Below are 16,673 nucleotides of genomic sequence, written 5' to 3' on the forward strand. Positions count from 1 at the left end.
CCACAGTCCGTTCCGCTGGACCAATGCCTCCAGGGCCCGTCGTGTTTGGGGAATGGACGATCTTCACGTCGATACGGAGAGCGTAACTTACGCCTGACAGCAGAATGACTGATTAACGGTCAGTCTGGGCCTGGTTCCAGTTGCTAGGTGTGGGGGCTGTTTCACGAAGTATATTCCGGGTATTACAGAGTTTCGTACATTCCAGGTTTCAGTCGTGTATGGAGTGCTCCGGAGGTACTCCGTGCATGTTTCAGACTGTGCGAATGGGGCTATGGCAAATAGCATTTGCCTGCGAACTTCCAGGCTCATGACCTTGCGGTTGAAGGTGTAGGGTACACGTGTATGTACATACTCAGTACACTAGAGATAAAAGGAAAATGAATTTCCACCTCCATGATCGATTGACGATCGACTGATCGACGTGGGCAGCATCAAGCCCCCTTGGGGTAACTATGGCACACAGTGCGCCGTCACTCAGATGTGGGAGACCGTGTAACCCCCGACGCGGCTAAACCCCGGCTATCCTCAATTTTTCGGGGACAGTCTGCGTTGCCGCGACCTCGACTGCAGCTCGAGGACTGATTGCAAGATCCCACCTCCCACCACGCCACAACGATGCCTCCGAGGTTGAACATCTGGTCGGCCTGCAGAGCTCTTTCGACCCGGGCCCGGGCGTTTGCCCACGGGCCGCACTCCGCACCCGCTGTGCTGGCACGGGGACTGGCCGACAACACGGCCTCTCGGTTCCCGGGCAGCAGTGGCGGCGACGGCAGCAACCTGCCCCCATCCATGACGCCAGCTAGCGAGCCTCCCGCCTACTCCAGCGAGGAGAACCGGGTTGCCCTGGATCAATTGCGCTTGATTCAGTACGGGATCAACCCCCTGGATCCCGCGCTTGAGGGCCACAAGTTTGGCCTGCCGGAACTGCCGCTGCCGCCGCAAAAGCACATCAAGCACAGATACAACGAGGTCGTTGAGCAGATCACAAGGCTGCTCATGAGGGATGGGAAACTGGCCAAGGCGCAGAGAGTAGGCGATCAAAATCTGGGGGCTTTTGAGCCTAACTGACGGCAACGCGTTTAGGACATGGCCATGATTCTCAACTACCTCCGCACACAACCACCCCCGAAGCTCGACCCGGCGAGACCCCTCCTCCCCGGCGCGCCTCCGGCACACCACCTCCCGTTAGATCCCGTCCTCTACTTCGGCCTCGCCATCGACTCGGTCGCCCCCCTGATCAAGATCCGCGCTTTCAAGAAGCTGGCGGGCGGCGGCAGGGCGCTCGATGTTCCCATGCCGCTGCGGGCGCGGCAGCGGCGGAGAATCGCCTTCCAGTGGATCCTTGACGTGGTCAACAAGAAGAAGTCGATGGGCAGCGGCCGGACCATGTTCCCGCACCGCGTGGCGGAGGAGATCGTCGCCGTCGTCGAGGGTCGGTCGCCCGTGTGGGACAGGCGCATGCAGGTGCACAAGCTGGGCACCGCCAACCGTGCCAACCTGAACCACTCGGGTGTCGTGGGGAAGATTTGAGAGAGCAGCGGGTGGGGAGGAGTCGGAAGGATTGGATCGGTGTCATACTCGCGCAGATGCTCTTTGCCACAGGACTGTCTTGCAACGAGGCGCGGCGTTGAGTTTGGGGCGCGAGTTCCAGTGTACTACTGTAGAATAATTGTATGGGTTATATGTGTAACAATTGCTTCCTGGACCGTTGTTTGCACGACCATTTCCCAGTCACGGCTCAGAAAGCCGGCGTTTCATGATGGCCTCCCCTGATCAGAGAACGTTAACACGGTTCCAATCGAGGGTCTGCTTCGCTACATTCAGGAGAAAGAGCTTGCCAGCTAGGGAGTTCATTAAGAGGTGCTAGGATGGTGTCCCAGCCTTATTAGGTGGTTTTGAATTAGGGCCTCCCTTTGTGATTCCAATCATGAATCATCCCAGGGGCAGGGCCGTGCAAGCCATTGCCTCGATTCCATGCTACATTCCGAGTACCACATAGCCCCCAGGGATCAATTTCATCGGTCTCGGACAGGGCTGCAGCACTTAGCACCCGGAGATATTTTCTGGGCTGCCTTCCACGTTTGATTTTAGAAGGTCAACTTTCGTTGCAGTCACTGCAGGTCCAATGGTCGGCGGTCCAGACCACACACCCACCCCATTGAGCATGCGCTAGGAGTGCGTGCGAGTTAACCCGTTGATGGACAGGGTCCTCGGCATTTCTCGGGCACTGCGGCGCCAGAGGATCAGGCACTCTCAGCGGCATGCCTCGATCGATCGAGCTCCCATGCCAGATCCACTTGCGCCAGGCAAGATCCACAAGGGTGCACCCCCACCCCCTCACATCATGCGGCGACCTGACCCAAGCTTCTTTAGTGTAGGGTAAGGTTAAGACTGGAAGGACTGCTAATGCCCAACTCGGGTCTTTTGCTGCTGCCTTGGTACCTTTTTTTTTTTTTTTTTTTTTTTTTTCTCGTGTCGTGTTTTGCCACAGTTCCCGGGCACAAAGAGAGCATCGTTCCTGATCCTCCAGCGCTCGGGCCCGCCCTTACTGCCATCATCGTCCGCGCCTGCCCATTTGGCTTCGCTGCATGCACGTGCAGCAGCTCTGCACGTGTAATCAAGCATCCAAACTGCAAAGGGGGCTTGGTATCTTGGCAAAACGGGGTTTCGAGCTCTCATCCTCTGCAAGCCCGGGTCTTGGCGACCAGCGCTTCTCGGCGAAAATCGCTGGGCTGCCGAGCGCCCCCGCCATGATCTGAGAATCTGCGAGGACCGCTGTCGCAGAAGCCGCGATGCTTTTTTGCTTTTTCTGCAACTCGCTTCCATCCAGTGCCGGTCTCATATCCTATCGCGCTGACGCTGACGTCGGTTCGTCAGTTCGACAGCAACAAGCTGCAATTGCTAAGTTGTGTTTGCCTTCGGTCACAAACCACCGCACTTCCGCCCGGCTTGAGTTATCTTACAATCCACCCCACGCACGGATACTCCGTCAAGTCTCCCGAGTGAAGCACACACCCAACACCGCCAGTACACTCAATAGAATCGACGCGGTCAGCGCCACTCGCCATGGCCCGTCAACCGATGTCGATGGAGGCGATGCTCGACGAGGAGCGGAGAGAAGTGCTTGCGCTGCTGGGGGAAACTTCAAACCCGCGACCCAGGCCTCCCAGCTCGCTGGGCGGCCGTTCCCCGTCCCCCTACACGCCCCGCTCCCCAGTTCGCAGCATGCTAGATATCGGTGATGACCCTGCTCTTCTCTCCCCATCCTCGCCGAAGAGTTATAGTACCAAAACCAGTGCCGGCCGCGCAGCCCCAGTGAGAAGCATGCTCGACGTGGACTGCTCCCCGGCGGCTCCAATACGAAGCATGCTGGACGTGGATAGTCCGCCCCCGGCCGCAAAGCAAGTGTTGAGCACGCCGTCTTCGCCAACCGACTCCAATTCCCGCGCCCACGCTGCCAACGCCGCGCATCCCAGGAGCATGTCAGACGCCTCCGCCAGGCCCGCCGATTTTGGGCCGAGGCTGGCACCTGCCCGCGTGGATCCAACTTCCGAGTACCAGTTCTCTGGAATCATCACGAACAACGTGGGCCAGGCCCTCCCAAAACGAGTCACCCAGGGCGGCAAGCGGTCCAATGCCATGGCTGAAATCATGAAGGGTAACGACGTGGCCGGCCTGGTCCTCCCTGGGGACAGGGGCCGTCATCATTCCGCCTCAGGACCGTCGGCGCGCCTGGGGAGCAAGTCCAAGTCGCCGCATAACCGACTGGCGATGCGCTCGCACTCCCCGCACGCCGCGGTCCTGGGACGCCCTTTGAGTCCCGCCGGCCGGACGGTGCCTAACGAGCCCGAGGGTCTCGACTACAACAACGCGTACCGGCGTCTCTCAGACGCCGCCCTGGCCCGGTCCGGTGGGAGCCTGTCCGTGCTAGGGAGACGGAAAGGTTCCAACTACATGACGGGCAACGGCAGGTTGGTTAAGGACTACCTGGGCCCGGACGGCGAGTTGCTGGTCGAGGAGAGCAGCGAGGACAACCGGAGTTCGTCTGACGAGGAAGGGCAGCGTGGGAGAAAGGCAGCGCGGAGTTCTGATAAACAGAAGGCGAAGAACGGCTCCGAATCGCCCGAGGCTCCGAGGCAGGTTAGGAGCCTGCTGGCAGCTGCCGAGGAAGAACGTAGGACTCGCCACCACTCCAAACAAGTGAGAGTGGCGTCGCTGACTGATCGCGCGGTGCAGGGGTCCAAGTGGCTTCGCAGCAGCCCCCATACCAATACAGATCGCTGTTGGACGAGCCGGAAATCACGGTGACAAACCCTTCTGGCGAGCGAGTCAAGACCGGCAAACCTGTCATACATCCGGCTACGAGCTTCGACAACCCGCCCGGGTCGGGCGTGCAGACGCCCATGGACTCAGATGCGGAGGCCGACCTCACCGACATCAAGAGGGCGCAGAAGCTGTCATTTGCCATGACGCAAATCATGGATACCCCGGAGGCACACCGCACGATCCAGATCATCACGCGGGGCGAGTACTCCAAACTCGTGCAGGAAGCTGAAGAGGAGCACCGGCCGCCTCGCAAGTACCTGGTTGCCACAGACTTGAGCGACGAGTCGACGCATGCGCTGGAGTGGGCCATTGGCACCGTCCTCCGCGACGGCGACACGCTGCTGGCCATCTACTGCGTCGACGAAGAGGCGGGCATCAGCAACGGCGACAACGCGCAAGTCCCCGACGAGCCTAAGGCGATGAAGGAGCAGGCGGCGGCGACCAACACGGTGGTGTCCAGCAAGACGCCCATCACGGCGAGCGGCACCAACCTGCCCCTGCACCAGCGGCCCTCGCCGCTGCTGCGTCACGTGTCGGACTCCGGGCCGGGAACCAGCATGTCCCCGGCGCCCTCGCTCAACAGGGAACGCAGCAAGGCCGAGGAGGAGCGGTACCGCGCCGTGCAGGGCATCACCGAGCGTGTCACGAAGCTGCTGCGCAAGACGAGGCTGCAGGTCCGGGTCATCGTCGAAGTGCTGCACTGCAAGAACCCGAAGCATCTGATCACCGAGGTAATCGACCTGGTCGAGCCGACGCTGGTCATCCTGGGCAGCCGCGGCCGGAGCGCCCTGAAGGGGTATGCACGAAATCTCATTTCCTTTCCCTGTCGAAGCCGTTGGAAAGAAGCTAACATGTCTTTTTCTCCCCGTCTCACAGCGTCATCCTCGGTTCCTTCTCCAACTATCTAGTCACCAAGAGCTCGGTCCCCGTCATGGTCGCCCGCAAGCGGCTGCGCAAGCAGGGCAAGTACAAGCGCCTGCCGTCGACGCACCAGGTCAATAACATCAATAATCCGACCGCGAGGAGCCTGGCCAATGCGAAGATTGATTAGAAACAGGGGATGGATGCGCGGCGGCGGAGAAGCGAGCTTTTGGGGAGGTACACGGTTGCGCCTCCCCCTTCCAGTTGCTGCTGCTTTTCTCAATGGCTAGCCGGTTTCTTTGTCTCTATTTTCTCTTTTTTCGATGGTGTTGGATGGCATGCTTTAAAAGAGCTTGAGGCCTGCGGAGTTGCGATGGATTTGGGAGGGCAGCGTCCGGAGTCGGTAATGAGAACATGATGACTACCTTGACTGACTTCCATGATATCATGATCGGTGGCAGGGAGGTAGTCATGTCTCGTACAGTGAACGGAATGAATACTCTTCGTAGACTGGGCCGAGGCAGCTACCTGCGCCGTGTCCCCATACCCCGATGTGATGTCAGCCTCCTCCAACTTCTTGGAGATCCTGTTCCACCACACCTCAGCCTCGTGGCCTCCCGGCCCGGCAGTGTGGTGGGTTGCACGAATCCACCCTCTCCCGCTAGTGCGGCGGCCTACCTCCGTACTACTTGGCCAAGAGATAGTGCAGTTGACGGTATCTAATATATATACTACACAACTAGGCAGGTAGTGCGATCCTCCTTTTTGCTACAAAACAGGGGTCTTCCTTAACTAACTGTTACTGCTCTCCACCTCTTTGGCCTTGCACTCCTCCTCTTTAGCCTTAACAAATAACAGATACAGGGTACAGAGCTGTTAGTGATTTTTCCTTCCCCTTCTATTGGCTTACAGCTAAATCGTCATTTCCTTTCCCCGTTGTTTTATTTTCCTTTTTCCTCCTTTTCTCTACGCGCCTGCATCGTGGGCTACGCGCCTGCACCGTCGAACCAGGGGAGCCGTACATAGGAGCCCGGGCAACTAGGCCAGCCGCGGCCAGGTGGGCAACCGGGGGAGCCGTACGCAGGGTATACCATGGGCGGCACCGGGGCTACAACGCGGGCACCGGGGCCACAACGCGGGCACCGGGGGCACAACGTGGGCACCAGGGCCACAACACGGGCACTGGGGGCATGCCATAGGCACCGGGGGCACAACGCGGGCACCACGGCCACAACGCGGGCACCGGGGGCACAACGCAGGCACAACGTAGGTACCTTAGGCAACTGTGGGAGCCGTAGGCCGGGAGGCAAGCCGTGGGCCAGCAGTTCGCAGGTAATGCAGGTAGCCAGTAGTAACAGTAAGCAAGTCATGTGATGTAAAAATGCAGACAAAACCCACGAGCCCGCGAAGCGGGCTCCAAACCCCTAGTCGTATGATACAGATGCGATGGTCGCCAGTCCTCGACAACATCCCTCTTGTCTCCATCATCCGACGTAGAAGAAGGGAAAAAAGAGAAAATCTGTTTGATCTTGTCTTCTCAACCCTCTTCGGTGTGCAGACCAGAAGCGTTTTTGGTAGTCCGTACCGTAAGTACACCCGTAAGTACACAGCAGTTACACGTCACAGCTTCGCAAAGGTGCATCATCCCGTTGCTCCCGACGAATAAAACACATGACCAACCACGGAACGACGGTTCCTAGGTAGTGTAAGTTGGTTCCGTACGGAGTAGTTCCGTACACTACGGAGTACGGAACTGTGTTAGTGTGTGGCTTCGAGTCGCCGCTTTTGCCTCGAGCAGCCCGCTTTAAGCAAAGACAGCGGGGTGGGGAGGCTTTTGGTTGGTAGTGTAACTGGGCCACGTCCGAGTTGCTTTTGGGGGTGGGGAGGGCGAGGACAGAAGGCCGGGGATGCATTTCGGGTGCTCCCAGCCTCTCGCTTTCTCGGGGGACCCTGGTCGGCGGGCGCATGGCAGGATGCACTAAGGCGGGGTGCCGGATGCGACCGCCCTCGCGATGCGATGCGGCCTGACGATCTTGAGGCACAACAACGACCTGTGGCTGGACATTTTTGGCTCTGAAACCACAGCCGAAAGGATCGCAGTTGGAACGCGATTGACCTTTTTGCTTTCTTGCATTCGCGTTACCGACTGCGAGTCGCGGCGGTTGGTGTGTTCATCTGCTGGTCGACCCTCGCGAGAGCTTGAAGTGGACTCGTCCCCTCCCTGGCATATCGCATCTGCCGCAATCAATCAATCACTCCGGCGCAACAATCAAACGTACCCAACACACCACGCCAGACCGCCAACGTCCCCAAAGGGCGTCACGCCGATCACTCGATCGGCCTGCCGTGCGAATTCGCGCATCGCATCGCCGCAAACAGATCCTCCGTCGCGGGCGACAACTCCCATCCCACCGTCAAGGTGATGCAGTCACTCTTCACCGTCAACAACAGCGTGTCGCTCATCAGCATCACGATTGCGCCAAGCGCCTGGGTCGCTACTCTGGTGCTCTCCCTGGTCTTCATCTTTCTATATCTGGCCTATCTGTCCCCGCTGCCCTCCGTCCGGTGGAAGAAGCTCTTCTTATTTGGGCGCCGCACGTCGCAAACTCAGCAGCCGAAGTCTGCGCCGCCCATTGTTGAGGAGGAGGACGACGACACTCTGTCGGAGGAGGAGGAACAGCAGCCCCGCCGACGACACATTGAGCACACGCCACTGCCGCCTCTGCTGGCACATTATCCCTTCGACGCCAGCATCTACAACTGCGACACAAGCGACACCGGCGACAGGAGCGGCGGAAAGCAGGAGAAACAACACCGCAAACCAGTTCTGCTAGGCAGTGACAAGGGCAGCAGCCGGGGCCGTAGCAAACGAACCACTACCAAAGGAGGAGGGGGAGGAGGAGGAGAAAGGAGGCCAGGCGACAATCGGCACAACAACAGCTACCATGGCGGGAGCAACAACGACAGAAACCACCAATCCTCTCGAGCAGCTCGACGCGTCGCTGGAAGAGTTCGCGCGCTCGATTGGCAACCCCAGCAACCGCCCGACCTTCGGCTACCCGCAGGCCAAGCCGGCCTTCCGGAGCGACGACACGGTGAGCGAGCCGGCGAGCGATTCGGACTCGGAGGCTTCCGCCGGTGGCTACAGTCCGCCCGCCTGGAGGCGCCTCGGCAACGGCGACCGCAGCAGCGGCTTCTGGCGGAACGGTGACGACCTGCTGGCCGAGTACGACAATGATGACGACGACCAAGGCGGGCCCTCGAGGGAGAGCAGCCCCGAATACGAGAGCGCCGACGAGGGCGACGAGATACTCGCCCAGGCCATGCGCACCAGGTTACCGACCGGCAGTCTGTCGCCGGAGAAGGAGAGGAGTCCGGAGCCCGAGTTCCATCCGGCGCAGCAGCATCTGACCGACGAGGTGGTGAACATCAAGCAGGAAGATGGGGTTGCTCATGCTTTGAGCGGCCTGAAGAAGGAGGTAACAGACAATTGTGTGTCCAACACGGCTTTGTCCCGCCTTTTGTCTAACCAATACTGATTGGTACCCTGCCAGTCATCCGCTTTGCCGTCCGGGCGGAAGTCCAGCATCGAACCGAGCCCATCGAGATGGCCATCAACTATGTGCGCAGGAGATTTCGCGCCATCACCCGCTCCTGGACCTCCATGTTCCTGTCCTTCATCGTCGCGACCCTGGCGTATGCGGCGCTACGGTGGCTTTCGCAGCCCGCTGCCATGCGGCCGGTGCCTGACCTGGTCAAGGTCGCCGGCGTGGCCCGCTCGCTCGAGCCGCTGATCTACTACTCCGAGAACGGGATCCAGCAGGTTGGCGACCTGCAGGCGACGGGCGTGGCAGTGTGGGATCTCGGCGAGAGCGTCCGGAGCAGCAACCTAACGTCGGCTCCCATCATCGTCAAGGAGCTCGACGAGCTCAGCGACAGCCTCAAGACGCTGGCCATCGAACTTACCAAGTTCTTTGCCAACGTCGACGGGGATATCGACGGGTAACTTTACCCCTCTCTTTGGCCATTTTTTTCCCTTCCCACCTCACCAGTGTGTCCCTCTCAGGCTAACTCCTCGTGTCCCCCCTCCTTCCCAGCATTCTCATCGTCATGGACTGGGCCCGCCGCGAGCTCTCCCAAGTCCAGCAACTGCCACCGCTCCCGCTCTCGTCCGCCTTCGACAACATCCACAACCTGCTCTCCAACGTCGGGATCCTCGAGAACCCGCTCACCGGCCAGCCGACCCGCCTCGGCCGCCTGGCCACCTCGCTCTTCGGCCAGTCCACGCCGCAGCGCACCAAGCAGACGCTCCAGCGCACGTTCAACGAGTTCCTGACCGTGCTCGAGGAGGCCGTCTCGTCGGAGCTGCAGCACTCGCTGGCGCTGTTCGCCCTGTTCGAGGCGATCGACCACCAGTTCCTCAACCTGGCGCGGACGGTCATCCGCGAGGCGTCGCTGCAGGACGAGGCGCACGCGGACCTGCTCTCGTCGCTCTGGACGCGCATCCTGGGGCCGCGCGCCTCCGAGGTGGCCAAGTACGAGCGCAACCGGCGGCTGCTGCTCAACGTGCGCGAGAAGACGGTCCGGCACAAGGGCCTGCTCGTCGAGCACAACCACAAGCTGCTCGCCCTCAAGGCCAACCTCGAGGCCCTCCGCCGCAAGCTCGTCTCCCCGCTCGTCCGCTCCGTCAACAGCAGCACCCTCGCCCTCGCCGAGCAGATCCGCGGCCTCGAGGACGTCGGCATGTACCTCGAGGGCGTCCGCATGCGCCAGAAGGGCAAGCTGCTCGAGATCCTGTACGGCAGCGGCAGCGGCAGCGGTAGCGCGAGCGCGAACGCGAGGCCGGCTGTCGAGGGCGGGGATGAGGCTGGTGGCGGTCACGGGGGACTGTTCATTGCCGGCGGGATGGGAGGAGGCAGATAAGGTTATCCCGTTGTGTGTAACGCTTTGTGGTTTCTTTGCGGCAAGGGCTTGGTTTCTTGGGGTGGCGTTTGTTCGCTTTTCTTTTTTTTCTTTCATTTTTTCTTTCCCCTCTCTCTTTTTTCTCCCTTTCTCTCTCTCTCTTTTCCCCCTGTCTATGGTCTTGTCTTCTTCCCCGGAAATGGGCGTTTGACGGTGTTTGTTCCCCAGAGTGGGTTGGCTGGCGCGCGCAGGGGGTGCTGGCGAAGTGGGTTGGATACATACAGGAAAGGGCCATCATCATCATCATCATCAATCATCATCATCAATCATCATCATCATCAGTACAGTACCTACACGGACGGCAGGCGGAGGAGCTTGGAGCATGGGAGTAAGGAAGTTCTACGGTACACTTGGCAGCGGAGCGTTGCTTGCTCACCATCAGTTGGCAGGCCGCTTCTGGGACAGGATTCGAGGCTGCTGACTCCGGCGCAACGCGGTCACGGTTGACACTGAAGCCCAGGCTGGGGTTTGAAGAAGCGGCGTCTTGCGAGCCGGGAGGGAAGGTCAGTCGCTTCTCTTGAACCAGATGTTTGCGGGTAGTACGACAGCTGTGATGCCGACGGCCATAGGCTTGAGTAGGGTTATCGGCATAATTACCATGCACCGAGATTTTGTGTAGCATTGGTCAGGAAATTCGGTGTGTTAATATAGCTCTCAAGAAGCTCGAGGTGGCCGCTACGAGTCTACAAGGGTTTTCACCTGTGATCCACGACCACTCACAGCCGCACAGCACACACAGCAATCGTGGAACTTTTACTCTCTATTAGCTAGTGCTCCTGGCTCGGGATGACGCCCAGCCGGCCCAAAAACTAAGAGACGTTCTCTGCGGCGGAGGCATCCCTCGCAGCCCAGGGTGTTTGTGTCGCTCAGCACACCCGTTCCTCTGAGTCCTCAAGCCTGCCGACGGGACGCATTCCCGAGAACCCGTAACCGTAACGCCGAGTCGGCCGATAACATCCCGCCCAGTCCGTGGAGACGGCCGCCTCCATCATACGCAAGTCTATCAAATACATGACCATGACGTAGCAGTGCCGTAGCAATGCCGTAGCAAGATGCCGTGATAATCCGTCGTCCGACATGTCATCGTCTTCCCGTAGCAATATGAGCCAGATACACCTGACCATGGGCTCGTATCCCGTCCGCATCGTGGTGCAGACCGGATACATCGTGCTGCTAAGCTGGTATCAAAACTTTTCCCGACCGACCAGAACCGAAAACGCATAAATAACCGGATTGAGAAAGACGAAAGACCCCGAAGGAAGGTCCTTAGGCCTTTTCCTCGGCCTTCTCCTCCTTGGACTTGTCGGCCTCAGCCCCGGCCGGCCCTGCGCCGGGGGCAGCACCCGCACCCTGCTGCGACTTGACGTATTCGTCGTAGACAGCCATGGCTTCGTTGACCTTGGCGAGCAGCGCAGCCTCGTCCTCAAGCCTAAAACTAGTTAGCAGCACGTCCGGGCAGATAGCTGGCAGGAACGACTAGACTTACAGGTGTACAAGCTCGTTGTTGTCCATCTCCAACAGCATGCCGGTGATCTTGCCGGCCAGCTCCGGCTGGATGGCCTGGATCTTGGGGAAGAGATTCTCACCGAGAATCTGCTTCTGCGCGTGAATGTTCGTGGTGGCTGCGAGCTGCGACTGCAGGAGGGCGGTGGCGCTGAGCTCGCCGGTCGCGCCAACAGGGCCGGCAGGGGGGACACCGCCACGGCCAGCAGCGAAGCTGCCGCCGCGGTTAGGACCGCCACGACCAGCCATGTTGCCGTTCTGGGGCCTACCATTCGGGGGGTAGCCGGCAAGGCCAGGACCGCCAGGCATGCCCTGCGGAATGGGCATACCCTGCATACCACGACCGCCAGGACCGCCACGTCCGGTGCCAAGGGCGGCGGCTTGCTGCTGGACCTGCTGAATGGCCGCAAGGAATTGCGGGTTGTTCGGCTGAGGATAGGTGCCGGGGGGGAACTGGCCGAGAGGATAAATGGGGAGCTGCTGAGGCATGCCGCCACGACCGCCCTGCTGGGCATAGGGAGGGAACTGTCCGGGGCGGCCGCCCTGCACAGCAGGCATACCGATACCGCCCTGCGGGAACGGCATGCCGCGGCCTCCAGGAGGCAGGAAACCGGGCTGCTGGCCAGGAGCGTAGTAGACGGGCGCCTGCATGTATTGCTGGGGCAGGCCGGCCTGGGCAGCGGCCTGCTGCATGCGGAGCTGGTTGCGAGCCTGAATGCTGGCCTCAAGTTGGCTCTTGCGCACGTCCTTGCGCTGAGCAAGAGCGACGTAGAGCGGCTTGCCATCGACCATGCGCTGGTTCATTTCGGCGACGGCCTTCGTGGCGTCATCCGGATTGCTGAAGCACACAAAGCCAAAGCCCTTGCTCTTGCCCAGTTTGCGCTCGACCTTCTTCTCGGTCTTCTTCTCGGCAGCCTCGCCCTCGCCCTCCTTCTCGCTCTCCTTCTTGTTCTCTTTATCCTTGCCCTCCTTATCGCCCTCGGAGCCAGCAGGGGGCTCGGGGGGAGCATCGCGCATCACCTTGGCGGAGGTGATGGGGCCGAACTCGGAGAACATCTGGCGCAGCTTGTCGTCATCGACATCGTCGGCCAAGTTCTTGATGTACAGGTTGACGCCTTGATATTTGTTAGCTTTCTCGAGGCGAGCAGCCTCGTAGGACTTCCGGAGCTCCTCCTCGCGTTCGTGTTTCTTCTGAGCACGGCCGACGTAGAGTTCCTGGCCGCGGAACTCCTTGCCATTGAGCTCCTCGACGGCCTTGGCAGCACTGGCGTGGGTAGTGAAGTTGACGAAGCCGAAACCGCGGCTCTTCCCCTCGTTGTCGCGGGCAAGGGACGACGAGGTGACCTCGCCGTACTTGGCGAACAGCTCGCGGAACTCCTCTTCGGTGACCTCGTGATTGATGTTCTTGACGTACACGTTCGTAAAATTGGCCTTCATCTCCTCGAACTTGCTCTGACGATCCTTCTTGGGGATGTGGTAGCCGACATAGACCTTCTTCTCGTTCAGGAGCATGCCGTTGACGTGCTTGATGGCCTGGGCAGCAGCCTCGTCGGTCTCGTAGTGCACGAAACCGTACCCCTTGGAGTTGCCGTTCTCGTCCTGGGCAACCTTGCAGCTCAGGATGTTGCCGAAAGCAGCAAAGGTGTCGTGGAGGGCCTTGTTGTCGATGGCGACATCGAGGTTCTTGATGAACACGTTGCCCTGGCCGGTCTTGCGCAGAGCAGGGTCACGCTGGGACCACATGATGCGGCACGGGCGGCCCTTGATGAGCGTGTAGTTGAGCTCCTCAAGCGCCTTCTCGCCATCCTGGGTCGAGTTGTAGTTGACATAGGCGTAGCCAAGCGAGCGGCGGGTGACGGCATCACGGCAGACGCGGATCGAGGCGACAGAGCCGATCTGGGAGAACAGCTCGAAGAGCATGGCCTCGGTCACAGACGGGTCCAGCTCGCCGACGTAGAGGGAGGCCGAAGACTGCGGGTGAGGAGCAGTCGAGCTCGGGGTCGGGCCGGCCGTGTCGGTCTCTGCCGTCTGGTACTCGCCAGGAGCCACATTGGTATTGATGGCCGGGGTGCGATTGTCGCCGCCATTGAGGCTGGTGTTGCCGAGATCAGCGGCAAGCCGGTCGACAGCGCCGGGGGCAACGGGAGCGGCCATTTCGATGGTATGGTTGAACTCTGAGGGTTCGAGCGATCGTCAGCGGAGCGGTTCTTGTAACTGCGACACCAGAAGGTCGCAAATCTAGCCTCTGCCACTGATTGCGAATGACGCCCGCTGCTGAATTGATCGACCGTATACTGAAGTGACGCGACGGCGCTAGGTCAGGAGAATGGCGAGCGCAGAGAATGCGGTCGGCAGACAAAGAACGAGGTCGCGATAAAGCCGGCTCCGTTTCTTTCTTGCAAGGAGCTGTGGGGGAGGGCGAGAAAGCTCGATTGGAAGGTTGTTCGAAATGCGGCTTTCGAACGGAGATACTTCACTGGGCAGACGGGGAGGGGGATTTCGTTACTTTTTTGGTTTTCTTTTTTTGGTTTTCTGGTTGATAGGTAGGTATCGGGATTTTTTTTGTGGTTTTCAAATTTTTTTGAATCAGATTTTTTGTTGAAAGGTCAGAAAGGAGCAGATGAGAACAGAACCAGTGACGGTTTGTCGAGCTGATCTGACTCTTTTCTGGAAGGGTTGGAAAAAAATCCGGGGGAAGACGGAGGGTTGTTGATCGTGCGATGGAAAGAGGAAGGAAGAGGGCAAGATGGCACCTGCAAGGACAGATTTTTTTTTCCGCAACGCGCTTGCACGCACAAACACCAGCATATTCACTTATCCGAGTGTCGCATATTCGCCTCTCTCTCCCTCTGTCCCTCTCCTGAATGACCCGTTGCAACAGTTTCGACCAGTAAGGTGCATGAGGGAAGGCATACATAAGGGAAGGCACTTCAGGTACCTACCTTAGGTAGTTACTGGATACGAGTTTTCTGCTTAAGATCCTTGGCAGAAGAAGGCTGAGAAGGTCTCGTTGAGATTGTTGAGCGTCAGCCATGGCACTCAAAGAGGGATTCCAGCAGCCAATGTCACTTGCATCGCTTCTTTCCATTTACCATGTCGACGAAATTCTCCCAGCGCACAACTTGATTCTTCAAGGTCCTCCGTTAGTTTAGTTATGGCGTAAGGGGACCAATAGAGGCATTCTCAGGCGGCAAATTGTGAGCATTCCAAGGTCACACATGCACATGGCTGTTGCAGGTTAGGAAAAGGAAATTTCCATTGTTAGGTAGGTAATGCACCGATAATCTGCTATTGATGTTTTGATGAATCTTGGCAGTCATTAACTATGGTTTAATGCAAATTTACGGAGTGCATGTGTGATCCATGCCTTCCCACTATGTAACAGTAACTAACGTACGGTTGATGGTGGCGGGGTGTGGCACAATGCTACGCAAATGCGTGTGATCTGAATGATAGATTGATGATGGTGGTGGAATCTCCACCTTTGTGTCTATCTTACATAAGTACAGTACTGCGTCTACGCCACTCTGGGCTATGGGGCTATAACGGATGCCCCTGCCCTAGTAATGATGCCTTAGATGCCTTGTAGGAAGTACGTCCTACAATCTGCCGCTATACAAAAAGATCGACGCCCTCGTCGATATAATAATACTATTGATGGTGTTGTCGCTATGCCTATAGCATCTATAGTACTGTCGTTGCTAAATAGTCCTCAGTGACCTACTAGTTGTACTCTTTGCCTAAGCCTTAGTATATAACCAAGTATTGTAGCTTGCTATTGCGTTTTTGTTGTATTGTAATAGCGTTGATATACAACTTGGCCAAGGTGACGGGATAAATAACTAGGAGCTATCTACTATATAGGTCGAACGTATAGGGTTCTAGATAGTTAATGCTAACTACATTGTAGATCTTCTATAATAATAGTATCTATAGTCGATAGGCGGATCGTCTAATATATTCTAGAATAGTCAAAGGTCTTATATATTGTTAGCTGAATTTGCTACTAATGACACTGGTTATAGGTATAGAGTAACCTTTATAGAGGTGTAACTAAACCTTGTTACTAACGTTAAAGAAGCGAGTATTATAGCGATAGTTGTAGTAGTACTTAGTGGTTATAGCTATAATAGCGATAGCATTGTAGGCGTCTAGGCGCATTTGTAGAAACGGTACTCTCGGCTTAGTATCGTAGTTAACGATAACGTTGGCAACGGTAACTAGGTTGAAGCCTTTAGTGACTTCGTTAGGCGATATACCGGTTATAGCTATATAGATAGTATTGTGTTCGAACTATAGAAATAGGATAACGTCTAGCTATTTATAGAAATTATCGAGTGCCTAGATATAGTACTAGAGAGCCGATTCAATAGTCTAGATTATCCGCTTAGTCTAGCCGTTGGTGGCTAGGTAGTATACTATAGTATATAGCAACTTAGTACCTAGTAACCGCTAAATAGTCTGCTAGAGCGCTATTATAAACTTTAGGTCTTTGTCGAAGAGTATAATCTTTAGGAGGCCTTAGTTCACTGTTATAAGCTAGTAGAGTAGATATTTGCCCTAGTCCTTAGAGGTCTATATAGTCTTGCTAAACACAATTTAGATTTCCTTACTAAGCTTATCAACGATGACTATAGCAACGTTATAGCTTTCTATCGACCTTAGGAAGCTGACGATAAAGTCGATAGTGATTATATAATATAGGCACTTATTACTAATAAACAGTTATAGAGAGCTATATAGCTAGTAGTAACGAATATCGTTAGCCTTGTACTTAAGGTAGACGTCGATATACTTACGTACTATCTATATAGGTTGATAAATAAAGAAGTTGCTAAGGCGTATTCGCAATACTTAGTATCTACAGTGGTTACCGTTGTGAATAGCGTTTAAAACGTTGGTTATATAGGAGTATAGGATATAGAGGCGGGGAACCTAGCCGCTTATCTTCTAGAGAAGGCTATAGTGTAGTTGGAATAGAAGATTCGCCCTATTTTCAAGTGTAAGTACGTTGTTCTAGT

At 57.1% G+C, this 16,673-nt stretch overlaps 4 protein-coding genes across 4 annotated transcripts; 3 read left to right on the forward strand and 1 right to left on the reverse strand.

Moving 5' to 3' along the window:
• Positions 1 to 388: 388 nt before the first annotated feature.
• On the forward strand, positions 389 to 1,715 carry THITE_2110353 (uncharacterized protein). The gene is made up of 2 exons (XM_003650609.1): positions 389 to 1,029; positions 1,084 to 1,715. Exons 1-2 carry the CDS (start codon positions 616 to 618, stop codon positions 1,528 to 1,530), a joined length of 861 nt encoding a protein of 286 aa, XP_003650657.1. The 5' UTR covers positions 389 to 615; the 3' UTR covers positions 1,531 to 1,715.
• A 1,247-nt stretch (positions 1,716 to 2,962) lies between these two features.
• THITE_2110357 (uncharacterized protein) lies at positions 2,963 to 5,489 on the forward strand. The gene is made up of 3 exons (XM_003650610.1): positions 2,963 to 4,174; positions 4,246 to 5,122; positions 5,203 to 5,489. The coding sequence occupies exons 1-3, from the start codon at positions 3,067 to 3,069 to the stop codon at positions 5,375 to 5,377; spliced, it is 2,160 nt and encodes a 719-aa protein (XP_003650658.1). The 5' UTR covers positions 2,963 to 3,066; the 3' UTR covers positions 5,378 to 5,489.
• Positions 5,490 to 7,871: 2,382 nt separating this feature from the next.
• On the forward strand, positions 7,872 to 10,254 carry THITE_2110359 (uncharacterized protein). The gene is made up of 3 exons (XM_003650611.1): positions 7,872 to 8,679; positions 8,742 to 9,189; positions 9,285 to 10,254. Exons 1-3 carry the CDS (start codon positions 8,133 to 8,135, stop codon positions 10,108 to 10,110), a joined length of 1,821 nt encoding a protein of 606 aa, XP_003650659.1. The 5' UTR covers positions 7,872 to 8,132; the 3' UTR covers positions 10,111 to 10,254.
• An 839-nt stretch (positions 10,255 to 11,093) lies between these two features.
• Positions 11,094 to 14,441, reverse strand: THITE_2110364 (uncharacterized protein). Its single transcript, XM_003650612.1, has 3 exons — positions 14,159 to 14,441; positions 11,636 to 13,826; positions 11,094 to 11,578 (listed from the first exon to the last, which is right to left on the reverse strand). The coding sequence occupies exons 2-3, from the start codon at positions 13,804 to 13,806 to the stop codon at positions 11,416 to 11,418; spliced, it is 2,334 nt and encodes a 777-aa protein (XP_003650660.1). The 5' UTR covers positions 13,807 to 13,826; positions 14,159 to 14,441; the 3' UTR covers positions 11,094 to 11,415.
• Positions 14,442 to 16,673: the final 2,232 nt, after the last annotated feature.

The sequence above is a fragment of the Thermothielavioides terrestris genome, chromosome 1 (assembly GCF_000226115.1).
Source record: "Thermothielavioides terrestris NRRL 8126 chromosome 1, complete sequence".
NCBI lineage: Eukaryota > Fungi > Ascomycota > Sordariomycetes > Sordariales > Chaetomiaceae > Thermothielavioides > Thermothielavioides terrestris.